Source organism: Mesocricetus auratus, unplaced genomic scaffold, assembly GCF_017639785.1.
Source record: "Mesocricetus auratus isolate SY011 unplaced genomic scaffold, BCM_Maur_2.0 Super-Scaffold_100676, whole genome shotgun sequence".
Taxonomy (NCBI): Eukaryota; Metazoa; Chordata; class Mammalia; order Rodentia; family Cricetidae; genus Mesocricetus; species Mesocricetus auratus.
In genome coordinates, this window is record NW_024429266.1 from 132,455,861 (window position 1) to 132,477,866 (window position 22,006).

At 43.4% G+C, this 22,006-nt stretch overlaps 1 protein-coding gene across 2 annotated transcripts in view; it reads right to left on the reverse strand.

Moving 5' to 3' along the window:
• Smyd1 (SET and MYND domain containing 1) overlaps positions 1 to 22,006 on the reverse strand; it is a 52,965-nt gene that overhangs the window by 18,868 nt on the left and 12,091 nt on the right. The window contains exons 2-5 of one of the 2 annotated variants that reach the window (XM_040737609.1): positions 14,201 to 14,377; positions 8,087 to 8,300; positions 6,799 to 6,929; positions 4,847 to 4,885 (exon numbers count right to left, since the gene is read on the reverse strand). In XM_040737609.1, coding sequence (XP_040593543.1) covers positions 4,847 to 4,885; positions 6,799 to 6,929; positions 8,087 to 8,300; positions 14,201 to 14,377 — 561 coding nt within the window. The remainder of the gene's footprint in view (positions 1 to 4,846; positions 4,886 to 6,798; positions 6,930 to 8,086; positions 8,301 to 14,200; positions 14,378 to 22,006) is intronic. The other variant, XM_040737610.1, reaches the window with a different exon arrangement.

Here is a 22,006-nt window from a genome sequence, read left to right on the forward strand (position 1 = left end):
TTTTAGGAATATTGAATGTTTCATAAACCTTTATTAATATGTGCATAGATTTTTGACAAGGATTTAATTCTAAACCAGATACTAAATACATATACATTTTTATTCCATTTATATAAGGAGTAACATGAAATTCATATGATCTTCAAAATATTTTTTAAACTGTTAAACATAAGTTTTTATTATGGTTGGACTATATATGAATTATTAGATATGTGTCTACTAAAGATCTCTATGCTGTTTCCTTTTCATAATGATAATTATAGAAAATATAAACCCAACAAACAATAATGTTTAAAATCTTTGCTTATTAAAATATATTTTATGTCTGACTACTTATATAAACTATCTGTCTATACATACAAGGCTATGGTTTGCTTATTATTACATAATATACTTACTACCAAATTGGCTTATAAGTAAATACTTATGTAAACTAAAGTTGTTAACTTGGCTAAGCTTCATTTTGGCTCATAGTCAAACTAAAAGTTTAAGAAACAGAATAATGATAAAAGACAAAAAGTATATTTAATTGATGTACCCACATAGGTAAAACCAACAAAGATGAAAAATGGCCCTAAATCTTTCTTTGAGATAATTAATGCAAATTTTTCAATTAAAAAATTTAAATCTGGGCAGAAGAGATGGCTCAGCAGTTAAGAGCACTGGCTGCTTTTCCAGAGGTGCTGGGTTCAACTCCCAGCACACACATGGCTGGTCCAGACTAGCTCCAACTCCAGTCCCAGGATCTCATGCCCTCTTCTGGAATCTATGGGCACTGCATGAACACAGTGCACAGACATACACACAGGCAAAACATCCATATACATAAAAATACTAAATAAATAAAATTTTAAATTTGCTTTTTACAGATAAGACTACATAATCAAACAAATCAAACCAGACATAATCTGGCCAAGATGTTATCGCCTCAATCCTTATCCCAATTCTGTTCTACTACGTTATAAATGCCAAACTTTACCCTGCTCTAGATGCCTTGTACGTTTAATGCCTCACAAACACTAGTGAAAAGTAGATGCTTTTACTAACAAAAAAAGCATTTCAAGCTACATGTTATAATAACTTGGATCTTCAACAAGTAATATTTAGATTTGGTTAAGAAAACGGTTAATGTACTTTACCTGCTTTTATAACTTTTAGATATCTAAGACATCATATGATTTCTGTGTTTTATATTTAGCCTGCTGAACTTTCATTTAAAATTATCTCACTAAAATTGTTTTCCTAAATTTTGTAATAATAATAATAATAATAATAATAATAATGTTAAGATTAAAGTATGCTGTAGAAGGTTGTTTTAAAAATATAGTTGTCGCCGGGCGTTGGTGGTGCGCGCCTTTAATCCCAACACTCGGAAGGCAGAGGCAGGCAGATCTCTGTGAGTTCGAGGTCAGCCTGGTCAACAGAGTGAGTTCCAGGACAGCCTCCAACACAATACAGAGAAACCCTGTCTTGAAAAAAAAAATATATATATATACACACGCATATATATAATTGTGACTTAGTTATAAACAGTATATATAAAAGCTTATAAAAGTTTAAAGATTAATTCAATACCCAGAGATTAAAATTAATGCTTGATTTTCTATGATATTCTCTCAAGGACTGATCTGTTCTTAGCCTTTTACTACATGGACATTTAAAGCCTGTGATTTAATATGTTTCCCACTGGACAAAAGCCTTTGCTTTTGAATAATCAGTCATTGCTTTAAATATATATATGTTTGTGTCTAGAGAGTTATGTCTATTTAGAATATTCTTAAATAGTGATTAAGAAACTTATTTCCATGGACAGATGTTTAAATCTGTTTATGAAATGGTGAGAGCCAGGCAGCCCAAGGCTTTCTCAGAGGCCCTGATGAAACGGCAGAAGGAATCTAGTCTGTGTCCCTGCCCAAGGGCAGGCTTAGCAAGGAACAGTCTGGGGCTGGGACCAGAACCTCAAAGGAGTCAAAGTTTCTATTCCTGGGTACTTGGCTTTTCTCCCTGAAGATCCGGGAGTTATCAGTTCCAAAGCCACCGCCGCATGCTGGGTCTATGATGCCCTGAGATATCCTGTGTTCCCCTTGTGCAATATTGCTTGATTAGCTTCCTGCTGACTTTGTCCCAATGCATGGTGGCTTTCTGCTGACTCTGCCCTATTTTTCTCCCACAAACTGTTTATAAGAGTCTGTACTTCTTAATAAACTTGCTTGGCATAAGACATAGTTTGTGAGACATCACCGGACCCCAGCTTTTCTATCTTCTTTAGCTTCTCATCATTTGGTCCTCCCCTTTAGGAGCCTGTCACTGGGAATGACATGTGAATGAATCCAGGTCAATCAAACTTGACCTAGCAGATTAACAAATAATGCATAATATTGTAAAATAATTATTTTAGTAATATATGAGAGAATAATTTTTAATTAAATTTAATAACTAAAAAATCAAAATTAGTTAGTCTTCCAAAAAACAAAAACCCAGACGATTCAATCAACTGAAAGAAAAAAGGACATCACATCAAAGACTCCATTCTGATTAAAGATCAGGACTGAATCCAGGAGACAAGAAACTTTCCCACATCAACTGAGAACATTGCATGTCATTAATGAGGACTTCAAAACGCTACGTGATATTCATGTCCAAGCTACTAAACATTTCTCTCACTTGTTATGTTTCTTACATATTTTTGTAATTAGCTGTTAAAAATTGTTTATGGCAGCCGGGCGGTGGTGGCGCACGCCTTTAATCCCAGCACTCGGGAGGCAGAGGCAGGCGGATCTCTGTGAGTTCGAGGCTGGGCTGGACCGATAGCCTCCAAAACAATACAGAGAAACCCTGTCTCGAAAAACCAAAAAAAAAAAAAAATTGTTTATGGCATCCATTATTCTACCTGATATATTCCTAAGGGATAAAACAATACTAATCTTGGTTTTAATGAAGTTAATATTGTGTTCTTTCATTTGATCATGTTTTTTTGTTGTGACTATTTGCTTATCCTAAATCCTACCTTATCCAAAATTAATGTTTGAAAGATTCAAGTTTTTCACTTTTTTATAGATACACATACATATATTCTCATTGCTCGGTATAGTAGGAACAAAACAAAGTGATCAAGTTTTTAAATTAAACTTTCACTCTACTTACTCTAGCTAAAGATATCCAAAGGTTTGGGTTGACTGTTATTATTCAAATTAGACAAATGACATCAATCTCTAATAGCAACATCCATGATGGTTTGAACCTTTGGCACTGATGTTTATTGTTTTAATTCATATCTAAAATGTCCAATAGTACAATTAGCCAGGCTTAAAAATTAATTTAACAATATTTACTTTTTACTAATAAAAGGGAGACAATCCTGCAGTGACTTATTCTAAAGTCCCATTTCAAGTCATTTCAATGTAAGTAAGACAGTTCATAGAGTACAAATAACTGTAAACACAGGAGGAACTCTGCAGCCAATCTCATTAAAATATGTAAATTTTGATCATTTTAGAAATGTTTGTTTCATATGTTACCTTTACCCCCATTAGGCCAAACTGTGTTCTTGATTATTTAATTTTAGGTATTGTCATCCTATGTTACAAGTTATGTCAGACACAGGGAGTGTAAAAAGAAATTCAGATTCAGATCGCGGTGGGTACTAGTTTTGATATGATCCATGAGTTACTTTCTTAATGGCATTTGCCAGCTGTTCCTCTCTCCTAATGAATGCTGCCCTGCTCATTACTCAACCTCATCTGCAGCAGATTCTAGGCACGAGTGCTCCCCTAGCTATGAGAGACCTCATAGTATTTAATAAATAATATGTGACCCCCACAAGGACTGACTGGTTGGCTAGCATTTCAGGGTTGTGGAGAGCAGTTGGAACGCTGCAGATCCAGAGGTTATCTTATCTAGGTTAGTTAGTTCTAGCCCTCCAGAACAACCATGCCTCGTCTTGTCAGAACTACCCTGTGACTTATAGATAGAAACATTTTCGAATTTATTAACTTAGCAGACTATTAGCTTCTATGGATCCAAAAGCAAGCATAGCATTAGATAGCATCTTGGGCCTATAGAAAAGCTCCCCCCCATCTTACCGTACCTGCCTCTCTGCTGTCCCCACCAATGTATTTTAAAGTTGCCTTGGTCTATGACCTTCTTGGTTCTGAGAAACTATATAAAAAAACAAAAACAAAACCTTCAAGAAACTCCTATCATGTTGGAACATAGAATTTAGGGTAACCTAAATCTATGTTCCTGGGCCACGGTCACTCAAAATGGTTCCAGAATAAACTATCAAAGGGTTCAAAGTAAAATAATTCCTAAGCCACATTCTCATAGTTTTGATGAGTAAAAAGTATACTATGAATATGTATTTACCAAAATATCCCAGCTCTGGGCACTGTTGGCTTGAATGAAAAGCTGGGTCTACAGACAATCACACAGTTCTTTGGTTGGTTAGTAATAGGCATTCTTATTTCATGGTAAGCAGAGACAATGGGGTAAGCAGACAATGGGGTAAGGACAATGGTAAGGAGACAATGGAGTTTGGGGCTGAAATGATAACTAGGAAGGTTCAGATTTCAAGGTAAAAATAAAGAAGTCAGGAATGAAAGGTAGCGGTGGGGGAAGGAGAAAGCAAACAAAATAAAACAAAGGCAAGCCACGTGGTAGGTGGGTGAGGAGGAAATCATGAATTCAAGTGCATAGAAAATTGCCATTCAAAGAAGCCAAGACACTGCCATGCAGGGCATGACACGTGGTGACAACAGCCAAGGACTCAGGAAGGGCTGGTCCCAGAAGCCAGGCAAGTGAGGGAGATGGGTCAGAGAAACAGGGGTGTGTGAGAAGACTGACCCACCTCATCTGCGTGTGAAACATGGATTTCACTGCCTCATGACTGAAAGACAAAACAGACACCCACAAGGAAATCAATACCATCGGCTGCTCTACTACAGCCCGAAGAGCGCACAGCATTCCGGGCTGATGCAATCAGAGCACTGAAGGTCACAACCAACTCCATCCCTCCCCTGCCAGGATGCTGCCTGGTACAGCGGAGAGCACACTGGTACGGTGGAAACCATTGGTATGGTGGAAAGTGCATTGGAACCGGGTTACAACATGAGGTTATGGGGGGATTCACTGATGAACAACTGACTTCCTTTCCCGTGTCCTCAGTCTTCTACTTAGAATCCAGTAGTGAACACATTTGACAACAGACTGCCAAAAAAATATAGGGATGTTGTTACTGTCCCACTAACAAGCATGATGGATGAACATGCCTCTTTTGGATGACTCTTTTTGGGAGTGTTCTGAATTGCATATTATGTAGAGCTTGCATATTGTTGTGGTTAAAACTGGTCCACTAATACCACATCCAGGGGTATTTCCAGTGTGGTAGGCAGACAGGCAGTGACTGTAATGATCTCCTCTCTTGCACAAAAGCCAACAAACCCAGGGAGCACATGGCCACTCACAATTAGTAGGTGCAAAGAAGCTACAGCAGACACCAGAGATGCCCTGAAGTAGGAGTCCTAGGTTCCTAGATCATTACACAGTGACAAGAGGGACCTTGGGTAACTGGCACTTAGAGCAGGGTCATCTCGAAGCTGTGCCTGGCTAAATATGATTCACTCCACTAACCAGGCTAACCCTGAGCAACATACCCTCGTAGGAAGACTCCACAAAGTCAATTGTGCCCGGAGGCTTAGACAGAGAAATACAACATGCTAGAAAACATTACCCTCAGAGTCCAAAATAAACTTTCCTGATCTTTGTCATCTTTCTCAATGGCTTTAGATGCTGTGGTCAGAAACAGGAAGGAAGGAAGAAATCATGGTCCTGGCTACGTTGTCACTTCAACCTGATTCTCAGCTGAGACCCAGAAATCACTGTCCCTGGCTTCAGGAAGTTTTAGGGAGAAAGCTGCTGACTGATGGCTCAAAGTTGGCTTTCTTCTGTTATAAGACACCATCTTTGTGAGCAAAGGCAATGCATATTGTTCAGGTTTCATCCTCCAAATCTCCCCAGCCTGAGCCACACACAATCAGGCCCCAGGTTATTTATTGATCCCTTTCCTTTTGTGCCCTGCTCCCAAGATCCAAGCGTCTGCCCATGTGTCTTTGATCTGTGCCTTCCTGGGGGCAAAGGGCTGGACAGCGTCACCCAGGTTCCTTTGCTCTTTGGCTTCTGGGTGAGGTTGGCCAAGGGGAGGAGATCACGGTTGGAGTCGTTATCCCCCAATCCCAGCAGTGACTAGCTTCTGTGCAGGCACAGTTGTGAGGAAGTTCAGCCAAAGAAACCTTACCATGGCTCAGACGTTCAATGGCTGCAGCATCTCTGTTGGCCTGCTAAGCCTAGGAATGGTTTTGTTCGCTCAGCACGGAACCCCTCAACAGTCCTTGGCTGATCCTTCCTAAATCCTGCCCATACATCAGTAGATTGTCCTTTTGTTAAATTCTGTTTGAGTAAACTGTTTGAATGTGCTTTCTAATTTCTCATGAGACCTGAGCCAGCATAGAAACCTTCTTGGTGCTTTGACTCTAGGTAAGTAATCCCAGAGTTCAAGTTTTAGAACAGTCGTTAATGATTTATCAAACACATCTAGACAGTCTCAAGGAATTGACCAGTTAGAATCCTTTGACATCCACCTCAGAGACTACCTCTCTTGACAGTTAGTCTGCACTGAGCCCCTGGGATGCTGAACACTGGATATCCATGGTAGGTTGAGTTCAAAAGTTTGTCTTTGGTTGAAGTCAAGTGGAAAACTATGTCCGATCCCCATTGCACAAGTCCAGATAAAGGAGCACTCACTTGCCATTGTTGAATATGACAGTGCAGTTGGGCCAGCAGTCATGGTTCACCAGGCCCAAGTTGGGGAAGATGCCCACGCCCACCGCCTGTAGGCCTCTCTGGTCGCTGAGGGTGAAGCCGTTGCAGTTGATCTACCCAGAGGACAGGAAAAGCATCAGTCAACAGACACATATCCAGTACAAAATATCGCCCTAGCTGCTGAGAGAGCTTGAAAACTAGAGGGCCCTCTGTTTAAACCAAATGAGTCACAAAACAGAACCAAAAATCATGAGTCTGGGAAAGGAGGGATGGGGGAGAGGATGGTAACCTAGATAGGAGGGAACGAATAGGACTGGGGAGAGAGTAATCAGAATATATTATGTGCATGTATGAAGCTGATAAAAAATAAAATTGATCAATTTCTTTTAGAGAGAGCCCTTTCTCATCCTGAAGATGCCTCGAGTCTGCAGTCCCTTTCATGTTTCCTGTGTGACTTCAAATGATCCCCAAGATGAGTGCCATAAGGGGAGTCCCATGTTTACCAAAGTACTACCATTTTGACGCTTCCCATAGTTCTAGCCTACAGACACCACAGATACGAATGTTTGCTCCTGAATTCCACAGGTAGGTCCTTTTCAATATCCATATTGGTTTACTTCTTCAATATCCATGTTGTTTACTTCTCCGTGTGTGTGTGTGTGTGTGTGTGTGTGTGTGTGTGTGTGTGTGTGTGTGTCCAAAGTAACTAAGAGCAAATGCTCTGAGCTACGAGAGGTGGCACACACCTGTATCCCAGCCCTTAGGAGGTGGATACAGGAGGTTTAGGAATTCAAGGCCAACCTAAGCTACATGGCAAGATACCATGATAGATAGATAGACAGACAGACAGATAGATAGAAAAATGAAGTGAGAAAAATATGGTGGGATGAAATGGCATCATCTTAAGTCCCTGTCACTTTCAGACTTCTGGCCTTCTCTCCTGAATCTGGCTGGTTTGCTCCTTAGTTGGATAATACCCAGTGTCACCATGGCCCTTCTATTATAAGAAATCATACTGGAAGAGTCTAGGCTTATTCTAATGTGATCATTTAGGAATCTGCCTCTCTATTCAGAAGCAGAAGGAGAAGTAGGTATTCCTGCTATTCTAGGGACACAAGAGGGCAGACTTCATGTCTTTGTCTGCCTGGGCTAGTGGTCCTTGTCATGAAAATAGAAGCCAAACTCTATGTTCCCAAAGGGAAGAAGGGAAGGAGGAGGAGACAGACACAGAGGAAAGAGCAGGGTTGCTGGAGGGGACACAAGGCCATACCACGCCAAAGATGTGTGAGATATACTGCATGCTGAACTGCTGGCTCTGTGGCGGCCAGTACTGCAAGAATGTGTCCACGTCCGCCCGAAGTTCCTTCTGCTCCTCCTCCCCAAAGTGCTCCACGTGGTTCTGCAAGTCATCCACCGACACCAGACAGCCCTCTGTGAGCCCAGTGCCCTCTCTCTCCACCCGCCACATGATGCGGGCTGCCAGCCTGGGAAAAGAGGGGAGAACAGCATAAGAGAGACCTAGACGCATTCATTCATTCATTCATTCATTCATTCATCTATTCATTTACTCACCTGTTGCACCCTTCCCCCATGGGGGCCTGCTGACCAGCATGTGATTAGGAGCTTCCAGCAAAACACCTCTTGTCCCCTCTACCTCTCCCTGGAATACCCCCATATTTGTTATTAAGGAAAAATCGGGTAAGTAGAAGCTATTACAAGATCTGAGACAGGTTAATAAGACCATGACACTCATGGGTGCCACCCAGCCAGGGTTGCCAACCCCTGTGGCCATCCCTAAAGACTGGCATCTGCTTGTGATCGATTTAAAGAATTGTTTTTTAATATTCCTTTATACCCTGTTGATAGTGTTTTGCTTTCAGTGTTCCATCTTTGAGCTTAAGAGAGCCTTATAAGAGATATCAGTGGGTAGTTTTGCCCCAAGGCATGGCTAACAGCCCTACCATGTGTCAAATTTATGTTTCTCAGGTTATAGAGCCAGTCAGACAAAAATATCCTCAATTATATATAATTCATTATATGGATGATTTACTGTTGGCTGCGCCAAAAGAAAAACTATTACTATCTGCCTTTGGGGGTCTTCAGACCACTTTAGGGTTGGTTGGCTTACAATTAGCACCAGAGAAGGTACAAAAGGAGTTTTCATATCATTATCTAGGACACTGCTTGTTTCATAATGGGGTGCTCCCTCAAAAAGTCAGTCTTCACCTGGACACCCTTCAAATGTTAAATGATTTTCAAAAGATTCTGGGAGATATCAATTGGATCAGACCTAGCTTGAAAATTACTACTGGGCAACTTAAACATCTTTTTGATATATTACAAGGGGATTTGGATCCCAACTCTCCTCGAGTCCTCACTACGGCAGGACAGGAGTGTATTCATTTGATTGAAAAGCCTTAGAAAGGGCTCAATTGGATTATATAGACTATGCCCAGCCTCTAAAATTGTTAGTGTTTTGTTCTGCAAGCTATAGTTGTGCTCCTGTTTAAAGCACAAAAACTGCCTTATAAACCTTTGGTAAGGAACCAGATCAGGTTATTATATCTTTGTCCTGTAAACAAATAGGATGGCTGCAAAATAATAATTGCGATTGGGCCACTTTTGTCTCTGCTACCCAGAGTTATTTTGATAGTCATTTCCCATCCAATAATTTGCTTCCTTTTTTAAAATGCCTCCTTTGATTTTCCCAAAAATCGTAGTCTCTTGGCCTATTTCTAAGGGGTGACTGGTACAGCTGTAGTCGTGTCTTATCCCATCATTAAGACAGCCAGAATTCCTGAAACTTCTGCCCAAATGGCCGAACTTTCAACCCTGACCTTGGCTGTACAACTCTTCCCCACAGAAGCATTAAACATCTATATGAATAGTCAATATGTTGCTTATATTATCCAGCTCTTAGAGACTGCTGCCTATGTTGCTCCCATCTCTAGGATACAAGAGAGTTTATTACAGGTATAAGGTCTGCTATGGCAATGGAGCAAACCTATATTTGTGGGACATCTTAGGGCCCACACCCCTTTGCCCAGGGCCCCTCAGCAAAAGAAGTCACATGGCTGACAGGTATGCTCAAATCGGTGTGGTTTTACAAGGGCTCACTAAAGCACAATCCCTGCACAAGCGCTTTCATCTTAGTGCAGGGTCTTTGCGCTTTCATACTGGGATTACCAAAGAACAGGCTGTTCAAATAGTTAAGGATTGCCCTCTTTGTGTAGAATTTCTTCCTGTGCCTCACTTGGGAGTTAATTTTCAAGGACTTTTGCCCAATCACATTTGGTAAATGGATGTAACACATGTGTCATCCTTTGGTAAATTACAATTTGTCCGTGTTTCCATAGATATCTTTTCCCACCTGATATTCGCCTCTGCCCAGTCTGGTGAAAAAGTAAAAGATGTTAAGAGCCACTGTTTACAGGCTTTTGCTTACGTAGGGGTCCCAAAACAAATTGAGACCGATAATGACCCCGGCTATGTCATCAGAGGTTTCAATCACTTTTGTCTAGATTTTGATATCTCCCCCAAAACTGGAATTCCTTACAACCCCCAAGGGCAGGCTATTGTGGAACATGCTCATCACACCCTAAAAGCCTATTTAGCTAAAGTAAAGAAGGGGGATCTTGGGGGCCACCTTGGCTCCCCTCACTCTACTCTATCATTTATCCTTTATGTCTTAAATTTTTTAATTGTGGATGCTTCTGGTAACTCTGCAGCAGACTGTCATTGGCGGTCCACTGTACAGCAAAAACCTCTAGTTAAATGAAAAGACCTAACCTCGGGTCTTTGGAAAGGACCAGATCTGGTTTTGGTATGGGCCCATGGGTCTGTTCGTGTGTTCCCACAAGATGGTGAGTCCCCAATTTGGGTTCCAGAGCATTGTGTGCACTCTGTTGCTGCTGATACTCATCAGCTGTCAATAGACCCATTAGGCTTTAACGAGGAACCAGCCTGTCCTGATGCCTGCAGGTCTTCGGAGTCAGGTGTATCCAGCTATAAACAGACTCAACCATAGCCTAGGAAAGGCAGCCGTCAGGATTTGCCTGCTTAAACATTTGCCTATATTCAATGACACTCCCTCGGGAGAAATGCTTAATTATTTCCTTCAGGAATGCCACTTGAGAAGCTGTTGGAATGGTGAAATATCAGCCTTGGTGGTCGTGTTCCAGGTGTCATGCCTATTCCAGTGTAACACTCAGGAGAGAACCAACTCATCCTCACACGACACGGGAGTGATTTTGACATCACGGCAGCTGCAGTTTCTGGCTTCCCTATCTCTTAGCCAGTTGCCACGGCAGGCTTGCTAGAAAAATCCCCAGGGGGAGGATGCCTCTACCTTAAGTTCCCAAAATTATATTAATTACAATTGGGCACTTTAAATCTTATCAAATGGCAATTTCATAATTACACGACTTGATTGGCTATTTTAACTGAGACCAGGGTGCCTCCCCTTGGCACCTCCCCCCCCCCTTTTTTTTTGTTTGTTTGTTTTCGAGACAGGGTTTCTCTGTACTGTTTTGGAGGCTGTCCTGGAACTAGCTCTGTAGATCAGGCTGGTCTCGAACTCACAGAGATCTGCTTGCCTCTGCCTGCTGGGTGCTGGGATTAAAGGCGTGTGCCACCAATGCCCCTGGCTTTTGGCACCCCCCCTCTTAACAGGACTGCAGCAGACAGGTCTATTACTTAAGAAACAGAGTGGGTCGCTAGCCTTCGGGATTATGGCCCTGGGCAACACAGTCTTTAGCTCTAGTTTGCCTTTGCCACATGGAAAGGCCACAAGCCCAGCGCCATTTTTATACAAAACAGATCATGCATTCCTTGACAGCAGATAACCCCTCAGTGCAGGCCTGGTTGAGCCAGCTAGACAAATGAGCAATCAATTGACAGGTAAGTCTCTGGGGGACATCTAGTAACCTAAGACAGAGGGTCTGTGAGGCCTGGACAAACTTCTCGATGATGGGACGGGTAAGATAGATGTTAACGTCCCGGGCAACCTAAACCAGATGCTCATTTTTAAATTATATACAAAAGGGGGATTTGTTGCACCCCTCCCCCAAGGAGGTCTGCTGACCAGCTTGTGACTAGGAGCTTCTAGCAAAACACCTCTTGTCCCCTTCTCCCAGTAAGGACTGCATGTAAGTTCCTGTTTTCTGTCCATCCTTATTGTCTAAATGCTAATTCCTCTTATTGGTCCATCCTTTGCGGGAGGGCCCTGGGAACGTAGGCTTCTGACCTTGGTGGTTTTCCACCATGCCTGCTATTGGTGTATAATGCTCTTGTTGAAATAAACGCCATTCTCCTTGTAAGAATGAGCCGCTGTCTTTGTCTTCATTTACATCCTTAGCCCTTCGCTCGGATCTGAAGTGCTGTCGCCCCATAACCTAACCGGTCGCTACACTCACCCATTCAGCAAGCACCAGCGCCTAGTACATGCCGGGCACAGTGTTAGGGACAGACTTCTATCAAGATGCTTCTTGTACCATGCGAGATTTCAGTAAACAAGAGCATTTTCAAGCGGTGCTAAGTGCTATTCAGAAAATAAAAGAGTGGTGTGACAGAGTGGCTGGGAGAGGAAGCTAAGGTCATCAGGGCAGTGAACCAGGAAACACATGGGAGCAGTAACTGGACTGGACAGAGGATCTGGCTCTGGGGACTGAAGGCAGAGCAGACAGAGCAAGAAAGCTTGGTGACAGCAGCATAGAGGACAAGGAGTAGGGACCAAAGGTAGTTGGACAGATGGGCAGAAACCAAGTCACACAGGGCCTGGGACACAAAGACATGCAGCATCCTGGGTCTTAGGCCTAAATCCTGAGAGAGGCAAGGCAAAAATGGGTCAGGAAGTGACCCTAATGGCCTTTGAGTCTAACACAGAGGGGTGTACTTCACCCCAAGGCTTCCTTGTTGACTGTTAGGTGGTACATTCCTACAAAATGAATTCTGTGTCCCAAAGACCCTTAGTGTCACAGTGTCACTTGCTGACTGGGGATTGGTGGTCCAGGCAGACATGCTCTTGCAGGGAGAGATTTCTCCTCCTGCTTGGCACAGTGCAGGCCCTACTTCTTTCTGTTTTGGTAAGAATTATTCTTAGAAAACTGAACTTCTAGCCGGGCGTTGGTGGTGCACGCCTTTAATCCCAGCACTCGGGAGGCAGAGGCAGGTGGATCTCTGTGAGTTCGAGGCCAGCCTGGTCTACAGAGCAAGTTTCAGGACAGCCTCCAAAGCCACAGAGAAACCCTGTCTCGAGAAAAAAAAAGGAAACTGAACTTCTAACCACACGCAGTGGTGGCACATGCCTTTAATCCTAGCATTTGGGAGGCAGAGGCAGGCGAATCTCTGTGAGTTCAAGACCATCCTGGTCTACAAGAGCTTCTTCCAGGACAGGCTCCAAAGCTACAACAACAACAAAAAAATGTGCACTTCTAGGTTATCCAGGTGCCTGAGAATCAAAAGTTTCTACACAGAGTCCAGGGCAGCATGGGGAAAGTAAGGTTCGGGATATGGTGTGGGAAAGATCAGTATCCATGGATATGGCCCCAAGAAGACAGAACAACGGTGACAGATTTCAAGTCAGTAACAGATATGATCGGTGGGAGCTGAGCAGAGGAAAGAGATAGGGAGACTCAGGTCTTGAAGAATATGACTCCGCAGATAGAACAAGTAGTTTGCTGAGGCTGACAGAGTTTCATCCTGTAGATTCCTAAAAGTTTCCAGGGGATGGCCCCGTTCTTGGTTGGCATGCCCCACACACACCCTGCAAATGCTTTTAATTACCAGTGTCCTCACTCATTTTGCTCCTAGGTCAGCCTGCCTTCCTACAGACCTAACCACATCCCAGCACCGACAACTTCCGGCAGGGCCATCAGCACCTGGGAGCTCTCAGCTGGAACTCTCATGCTTGGCTGAGGCTCCTAGCAATGGCTCCATGTGCGGGTGTCTGGGCTGCAAGAAGGCCATTGTACAGTGAGCTCACCAACCTGCAAAACCACCTCTTAAAAGAGACGCATGCTGTTGAGCTGCAGTGCATCCTGTCAGAGCTTCATTTTTATTCTTGTTCTCCAGAGAAGCCAGAAACCCTAATTCTCCACAACATGTAACTTTCCCAATTTCAAAGTTTGGAAGACCACTTTTTTTTTTTTAATTAAACATTGAGGAGCTATGCAGGGGCCTATAGGCCTCTCTAGGAGTCCCAATTTGGAATCACTGCTTTAGACACCCAGTGTCCCTCTCAGACCTGAGGGAGTGAGGGCAATAAAGGACCTGAGACCTTTGCACTCAGTCTGGCATCCTGAGGGCTGGGAATGCTGCTGTCATCTCTGCCATCCCAGCCCGACATTTGGACATCCCGAGCCCTGTCATGGGGACCAGCTCCGACCTGATGTTCTCATTGGGCACCTTCCCGTATCTCTTGATGGCGGAACACTCGTGCTTGTGGTTCAGCCAAGCATCCTTCTGGCACGTGCGGTCGCAGTAGTGGGCGAACTTGCACTGGCCGCAGCGGTGGAGCTTCTCCTGCCTCTTGAAGCAGGTGTGGCACACGACATTAATGAGGCTGAAAGTGGAGACAGGAAAAAAAAAAGCAAGTCACGAAGACGTGCTGGGGCTGGAGACACCGCTCAGCAGCTAAGATCAAGCACTGCCCTTGCACAGGCATTGGGTCCCGAATTTGTGCGGGTGGCTCATTGCAGCCTGTAATGCCGGCTCCAGGAGATCTAATGCCTCTGGTGGCAGAGCCCCACCCCCCACTTTCACAAGCACACACACACATTCACGCCAGTTGTGGTGGTGCATGCTGGCAGCATTTGCTGAAGGAGATGGAGGCAGGAGGACTACAAGTTTGAGGCCAGCCTGGGCAATACACATTCACATAATTAAAAAATAAAAATTAAATAATTTCTAAAAGCAGGGGGTGCTTTTGCCCATATTTTGTTGCAAATAACACGTTACCACAGACTAGGTACGCCATAAAGAAAAGAGACGTAGCCTGACGGAGGGCAATCTTTACCATTTTGAATTTTAGACTTACACTTTTCAAAACGAAGGTCTCATGCTAAATGTCTCTTCTGGATGAAATGAATTCTTTATCAGACATTTTAACCGTGAGCCAAAGTAAATCTGTTTTCTTCTTTTTGTTGTTCAGGCTGGCTTCAAACTCTCCACCCTCACCTCTGTCTTCCGAGTGCTGAGATGCCCCCCAAATAATCCATTTTAGAAGAAGAAAGGCTTACAAAGAGGAAAAATTTTAAGTCATGGCTTCAGAGTTATTGTCCTTGGCTGGTGGTCCCTTGCTTTTAGGCCTGTGTCAAGACAGTAAACCATGACAAGAGTGCGTGGCAGAGGAAGTCACTCACCTCCTGGCAGCTGGGAAGCAATACCCCCTCACAGGCACACTTCCCAATGACTTTGCTTCCTCCCATCAAGCCCCACCTCCTAAAGGACCCACTACTCCCAGCAGTGTCACAGGCTGGGACCATGCCTTCAAAACGTGGGCCTTTTGAGGTGCAATTGAGGTCTAAACTGTAGAATTCTGCTGTGCCCCTTAAAGGCTTATGTCGGTCTCCCAAAGCTTCCAGGCCACCTCTATGATAGGTTCCGACAAATATTGTGTTAAGATATCTCACTGCCAGAGGGCCACTCAGGGCACTTGGTTGTCTACCTGGAAGTATAGGCTTCACATTTATTCCAGCTGTTCTCAGCGTGGCATTCCAAAATTTCAAAGTCATTTTGAACTATCTGGTCATCTTTTATACTGGTATCCTGAGCTTGGAGTGCTCCACAAGTCTGCGAGCCTGAATGGAGTTGGGAAAGAAGAGGGACAAGTGTCCACCTCAGGTTCAGAGACACAGACTTAAGCCAGGGAGGAAAAGGAATGGACTAGGACAGGATCTGAAGAGGGACAGGTTAGACATAGGTGTTGGGGAAGTCCTATGTATATGTCAATAAAACACTGTTGGGCCAATAGGGAACCAAGATAGGTGGGACTAGGAGTCCAGGAGAACTCTGGGAAGGAGAAACACAGAGAGTCAAGATGTAACACCATGGGGTAGGAAGCCCGAAACTATTCTCCGGTAAGAGAAATACTTAGATTAACAATTATGGGGTAAATACTTAAGTCAGAGCTAGCCAGTAAGAAACAAGCAAGGCCAACAGCTTCATAATTAATATAGCCTCCTGTGTGTTTATTTGGGACTGATGGGGCTCTAGAACCAGGCTGGCGGGAAGGCTTCTCTCAAGAAAAAGGCTTCCCTTTACACATAGGCACAATAATGCTGTCTGTCACTTGTAACCCCACATATCTCTGTTCAGAGGTCCCTTAGGACTGCTCTGATAGCTCACTTCCAACTTGATATTTTAGAACATTCTAACAGCATCTCCTCATATTTTTATTCATATATACATATTTGTATTTCATTCTTCAAAAATTTACCTATATTGTGTACTAAACAAAAAATTATGGAACACAGTTCTCATCAATTTCTGTGCTTCAAATGTTAAATACTAGGGGCTGTGGGTATAACTCAATAGCAGTACACACACTTTAATTTTTTTCAGTAAAATTTAAGGGTTGGTGAGAAGCTCGGATGATGCAGGAAGGCACTTGCTACTAAGCCCGATAATCCGAGTTCCATCCCTTGGTTCCAGATGGTCAAAGGAGAGTACCTGTTCTGACTGCCTGTCCCCTTTCCTTCATACCTCTGGCATGTGAGACTTTGTCAAAAGCAAAACCAAACCAAACCTGGAATGCTCCCTTGGAAGCTACAAGTGTTACAGCCCCATTTTCTCATTGTTACAGTGGCTGTTCATTTCTTATCCACTTAAAATACTGGAGGATGGAGTATCACAGGGATTGGCATTATGCTCTGTGACCAGAGGCAGCTTGAGCAGTTTGGCACCCTCAGAAGTGACTCTTAAATTGACTCATGTAGACGAGGCAACATTGTGTTAGTAGATAACTGTCCACCTGAGTCTGTCAAACTAACTTCCAGGAAAAAAAATTGACGTTTTCAAGGATAAGTAATATTTAAAGGTGACCATTGAAATTCAAGCAACAGCAGTTACTTGGACATATGCTATTACTGGCCAAGGGACAGCATATACTATTGTTGACATTATTTAGAATCACTGCCGTGGGGCTGGAGAGATGGCTCAGCCGTTAAAGGCTAGGCTCACAGCCAAAACTATAAGAATCACTGCAGTGTGGCGATTTTTAAAAGGGGTTACTTTTATTTTATCATTTTTATTTGTTTTGCTTTGCTTTTTAAGAAATTGTATGTAGTGTGTGTGTGTGTGTGTGTGTTTGTGTGTGTGTGTGTGTGTGTGTCCCCACATGCACACCTCTGTGTGAGTATGTGCACTAGAATTCATGTGTGCCATGGCATCAAATCAGCTGCAGGCATTTGTGAGCCACCTGATGTGGGTGCTAGAAACTGAACTTAGGTCCTCTGCAAAAGTGGTACACACTCTTAACTGCTGAGCCACCTCTCCACCTCGTGTTTTGTTTTTTGGCAGGGTCTCAGAGTCCAAGCTAACCTACACAGGTGATCTTGAATTTCTGACCCACTACAACGTGCTTTTTACTTCTGTACTTGTTGCCTGTACCAAGGATGAACGGGATGTCCTGACCTGCACTTCTCTGGTCCACTTCACCTCTGGCTTACTGGGACAAGGTTTCCCACAGTGACACAGAAGGAAGGAGCGTGCCTTAACTGGCATTGTCTCTAGGTGTCTATGAACTGACTTAATATTCTTTGAATAGAGCACAATTATAAAACGATCTGCTTGCCATGAACTGTCACTATATTAGATCCCTAGAAATAAGATCCAGCTACCGGGCCCAAGCATCTTCAGAGTCACTTTTATCAGAAGAAAGCTGTGAGTAGATCCCTGAAGTCCCTACAGTAAAATCTTCACCCGTGGCTGAGAAACAGGAAAACTCACTAAGCCGTGAAACAAGATCCCTACCAACTCAAGAATATTTCCTAATCCTGCTGGTTAGTATTAACTGTCAATCTGACACAATGTAGATTCGCCTGGAAGTGAGTCTCAATGAGGAATTGACTAGATAAGGTTGGCCTGTGGAGAAGTCTGTGGAGGACATCTTGATAATTAATTGATGTAAGGACACATAACCATTGTATACGATACCATCCCTTGGGGACTGGGGGTTCCAAACATTACAAAAGTGAAGCCAGTTAGCTGAAAGCAAACAAGGATGTGTTTACCTTCTTTGCACTTGACTGTGATGGGACTGAATTCCTGCCTTGATTTTTTTTCCTGAAATGATGGGCTGGGACCTGTAATTTTTAAGCCATATAAACCCTTCTTCCTCCATGTTATTTTTTAATCATAGCAACAGAAATGAAGCTAGGATACTGTTAAGTTTCAAACCAGGGACAAATGGCTGAAGTGACTAGCATATCAAAGCGGACCTGACCTCCAGGTTTTTCCAGCATCCCTCAGCCCCTAACTGTTACAGGGTATGGCTAGCCTGTCCTCCCTCTACCCTGAACTCTCAAGCCCGAGGACTGCCTTTCTCCCAGAGGCTCTTCCTTATATAATCCAGACCTTTTGATTACCTGTAACATGTAGTTTTCCTCTGCCAGCCACTTTGGTTTTCCCCCGCCAGCTGCTTGGGCTCTGCCACAGTTGCAGTCCCCAAATAACATACAGGAGGCTATATTAATTATGAAGCTGTTGGCCATTTGCTTGTTTCTTACTGACTATCTCTGACTTAAGTATTTAACCCATCTAAGTATTTCTCTTACCGGAGAAAGGGTCTGGACCTCTTACTTCTATGGCGGCTAAATGATACCTCTCTGTGTTTCTCTTTTCCAGAATCCTCCTCGACTCCTAGTCCCACCTATCTTGCTTCCCTATTTGCCAACAGTGCTTTATTGACATATACACAGGACTTCCCCATCAGTTACCCATCCCTTTTATGTACTGTCGACCTCCAGGCTGCTTGCTGCATTTGGTTCCCTGTCTCCTCTTCCCCAGTCTCCCAGATGTGCCTGTCTCTGCTCAGACTCTTTTATCTATAATAAACTTTTTTCTTCACCATGCCTAGGGACAGCTATGGTCCTTTCCTTTCCTATTTGTTTGCTTGCTTGTTTGTTTCCATTCATCTGGTGCCAAAACCAGAAGAATGGCTTAAATGAGTTCCCTCCCCAAGGAACTCGGCTGCTCTGAACCAAGTGGCTGATCTGACTCTCCTAAGGTATGTACAGATCATTTGCTTCTGCTGGCTTTTGCCACCATCAAATTTCATCTAGAGTCTGTTTCTTCAGCCACTTCTTCCCTCCACCTTAACTATCCATCCATCTCTCCTTACCTATTAGGTAAGCGTCTTCTCTCCCTACTCTGATCTTTTGGGCTGCCCACAACATGGACATCTCCTTGCTATACCCTTTTGGGCCACCCACCAGGTGGGCACCCATCACACAGGCATCTCCCTGCCAGGCCCTTCAGGGACCCTCCACACGGGCAATTCTACTTACTAAGACCCTTGCGCCTCTCCAGCTGTTTTCTGCTCTAGCAACTCGTCTCTCTTTTTCTACCATAAGTGTTGCCACAGAGTTCCCTGTTTCGTTTTGCTTTACCATGAAAGCCACACCTGTGTGGCAGGTGGTTTCCTCTTACCCTACTGGAACCCAATCACATGGAAAGGGATGCCTCTCCTCAGTGATTTGGGACATTTCTCTCTAACAGTCTCTCAGCCCACTTGGGGACACCCTGGATTGAAATTCTGGTTACTACAACACTGACTCTCTTTGCTCCCTCATGGTTCTCCTCTCAGTTCCTTCTGGGAACTTCTTCACCTCTCCCTAGGAGCTGCCTGCTAAATTCCACAGCTTCTCTACAAGCTCCTGGGTCACCCTTCCTTGCCTTGCCCCTTTCCCATGGAGCTACCTGCTCTATCTCTATCTCTCTCTCTATCTCTTTATCTGCTCTATCTCTCTCTCTATCTCTCTACCTGCTCTATCTCTCTATCTCTCTATCTGCTCTATCTCTATCTCTCTATCTCTCTACCTGCTCTCTCTATCTCTCTACCTGCTCTCTCTATCTCTCTATCTCTCTATCTCTTTATCTGCTCTATCTCTCTATCTCTCTATCTCTCTACCTGCTCTCTACCTGCTCTCTATCTCTCTCTATCTCTTTATCTGCTCTATCTCTCTCTCTATCTCTCTACCTGCTCTATCTCTCTCTATCTCTCTATCTGCTCTATCTCTCTACCTGCTCTCTCTATCTCTCTACCTGCTCTCTCTATCTCTCTACCTGCTCTCTCTATCTCTCTCTATCTCTCTACCTGCTCTATCTCTCTATCTCTCTACCTGCTCTATCTCTCTATCTCTCTATCTGCTCTATCTCTATCTCTCTATCTGCTCTATCTCTCTATCTCTCTATCTCTCTACCTGCTCTCTCTATCTCTCTATCTCTCTACCTGCTCCATCTCTCTCTATCTCTTTATCTGCTCTATCTCTCTCTATCTCTCTACCTGCTCTATCTCTCTCTATCTCTCTCTCTACCTGCTCTATCTCTCTCTATCTCTCTATCTGCTCTATCTCTCTCTATCTCTCTATCTCTCTACCTGCTCTCTCTATCTCTCTATCTCTATCTCTATCTCTCTACCTGCTCTATCTCTCTCTATCTCTCTATCTGCTCTATCTCTATCTCTCTATCTGCTCTATCTCTCTCTATCTCTCTATCTCTCTACCTGCTCTCTCTATCTCTCTACCTGCTCTATCTCTCTCTATCTCTCTTTCTACCTGCTCTATCTCTCTCTATCTCTCTATCTCTCTACCTGCTCTCTCTATCTCTCTATCTCTCTACCTGCTCTCTCTATCTCTCTATCTCTCTACCTGCTCTATCTCTCTCTATCTCTCTTTCTACCTGCTCTATCTCTCTCTATCTCTCTATCTCTCTACCTGCTCTCTCTATCTCTCTACCTGCTCTATCTCTCTATCTCTCTACCTGCTCTATCTTTCTCTGTGCCCTCCTGAGCCTGTTAATTACAGGTTCCTTGCCTCCTGCTAGGAGCTGCCCGCTAAGTTCCACAGCTTCCCTGTCCCCTGGTGGCTTCTATGACATTGGAACCCTCCCTTGGGTGGAGTTCCTGCCTCTTCTCTGTCCCTTATGGCTGCACTGTTCTCCGTCTCTTGGCTGCTTAACCTCCCAATGGCAGGGTTCTTTTCGTGACCCTTCTTCCTTTTCTTCTTGGACTCAATTCCTTTCTCACACTCAGACATTTTCTTTCTTTCTTTTTTTAATGTTTAGATTATCCTTTGTTTTAAAAAAAAAGTTTATTATGTATACAGTGTTCTTTCTGCATGTATGCTGCAGGCCAGAAGAGGGCACCAGATCTCATTACAGACGGTTGTGAGCCACCAAGTGGTTGTTGGGAATTGAACGCAGGACCTCTGGAAGAGCAGCCAGTGCTCTTAACCTCTGAGCCATCTCTCCAGCCCTCCTTTTTATTTATTCTTTGTGTCTTTCACACCATGCATCCTGATCCCATTCATTTCCCATCCCTCTGCCCTTGCAGCACCCCACCCCCAGATAAAAGGTGTATTTGATAAATAAGATTTATAAATTCCTAAGGTCTACTCAGTTTCACAGTATGACTAAAAGTTTTATTTTGATACTAAAAGAGCTTCAATTCAAAAATTGTTATTTTTTTAAGGCTAACCCTAAGAGGGACAAAATGTAAACTCCCAGCCTCATAACAGCTGCCAACTTAAACCGTTAAAGGTAATTAAGAAATGCAAATTCATAGTCAATCACTTACAAATGATGAAATTCTTTAATGTTCAAGACTATACTTGTAGTCATGCTAAGTACTAATGCAATTAATTACAGGAATAAGCTTTATTTAGCCTGCATGTCTTAAAATTAAGTCTAAAACAAGTAACTAGAAACAAGCTAAGTTTGTTTATTATAGATATACTTAATAGATAGATGGTCCTCAGACTCTTTGGAGATCTGCTGAATATGACATTTAAAATGTTTAACAACAACAACAATAATACGCTTTTATGATAGAGAGAGGTGCCAGCTCCTGGCAGCACCCCTAAGAAAGCCAAAGAAGCCAATGGGCACAGAACAACTCTACCTGGAGCTTGCTTTAAATGTGGCAAAGCTGGCTACTGGGTGAAAAAAAAAACTGCCCTTCACCAAAATCCCA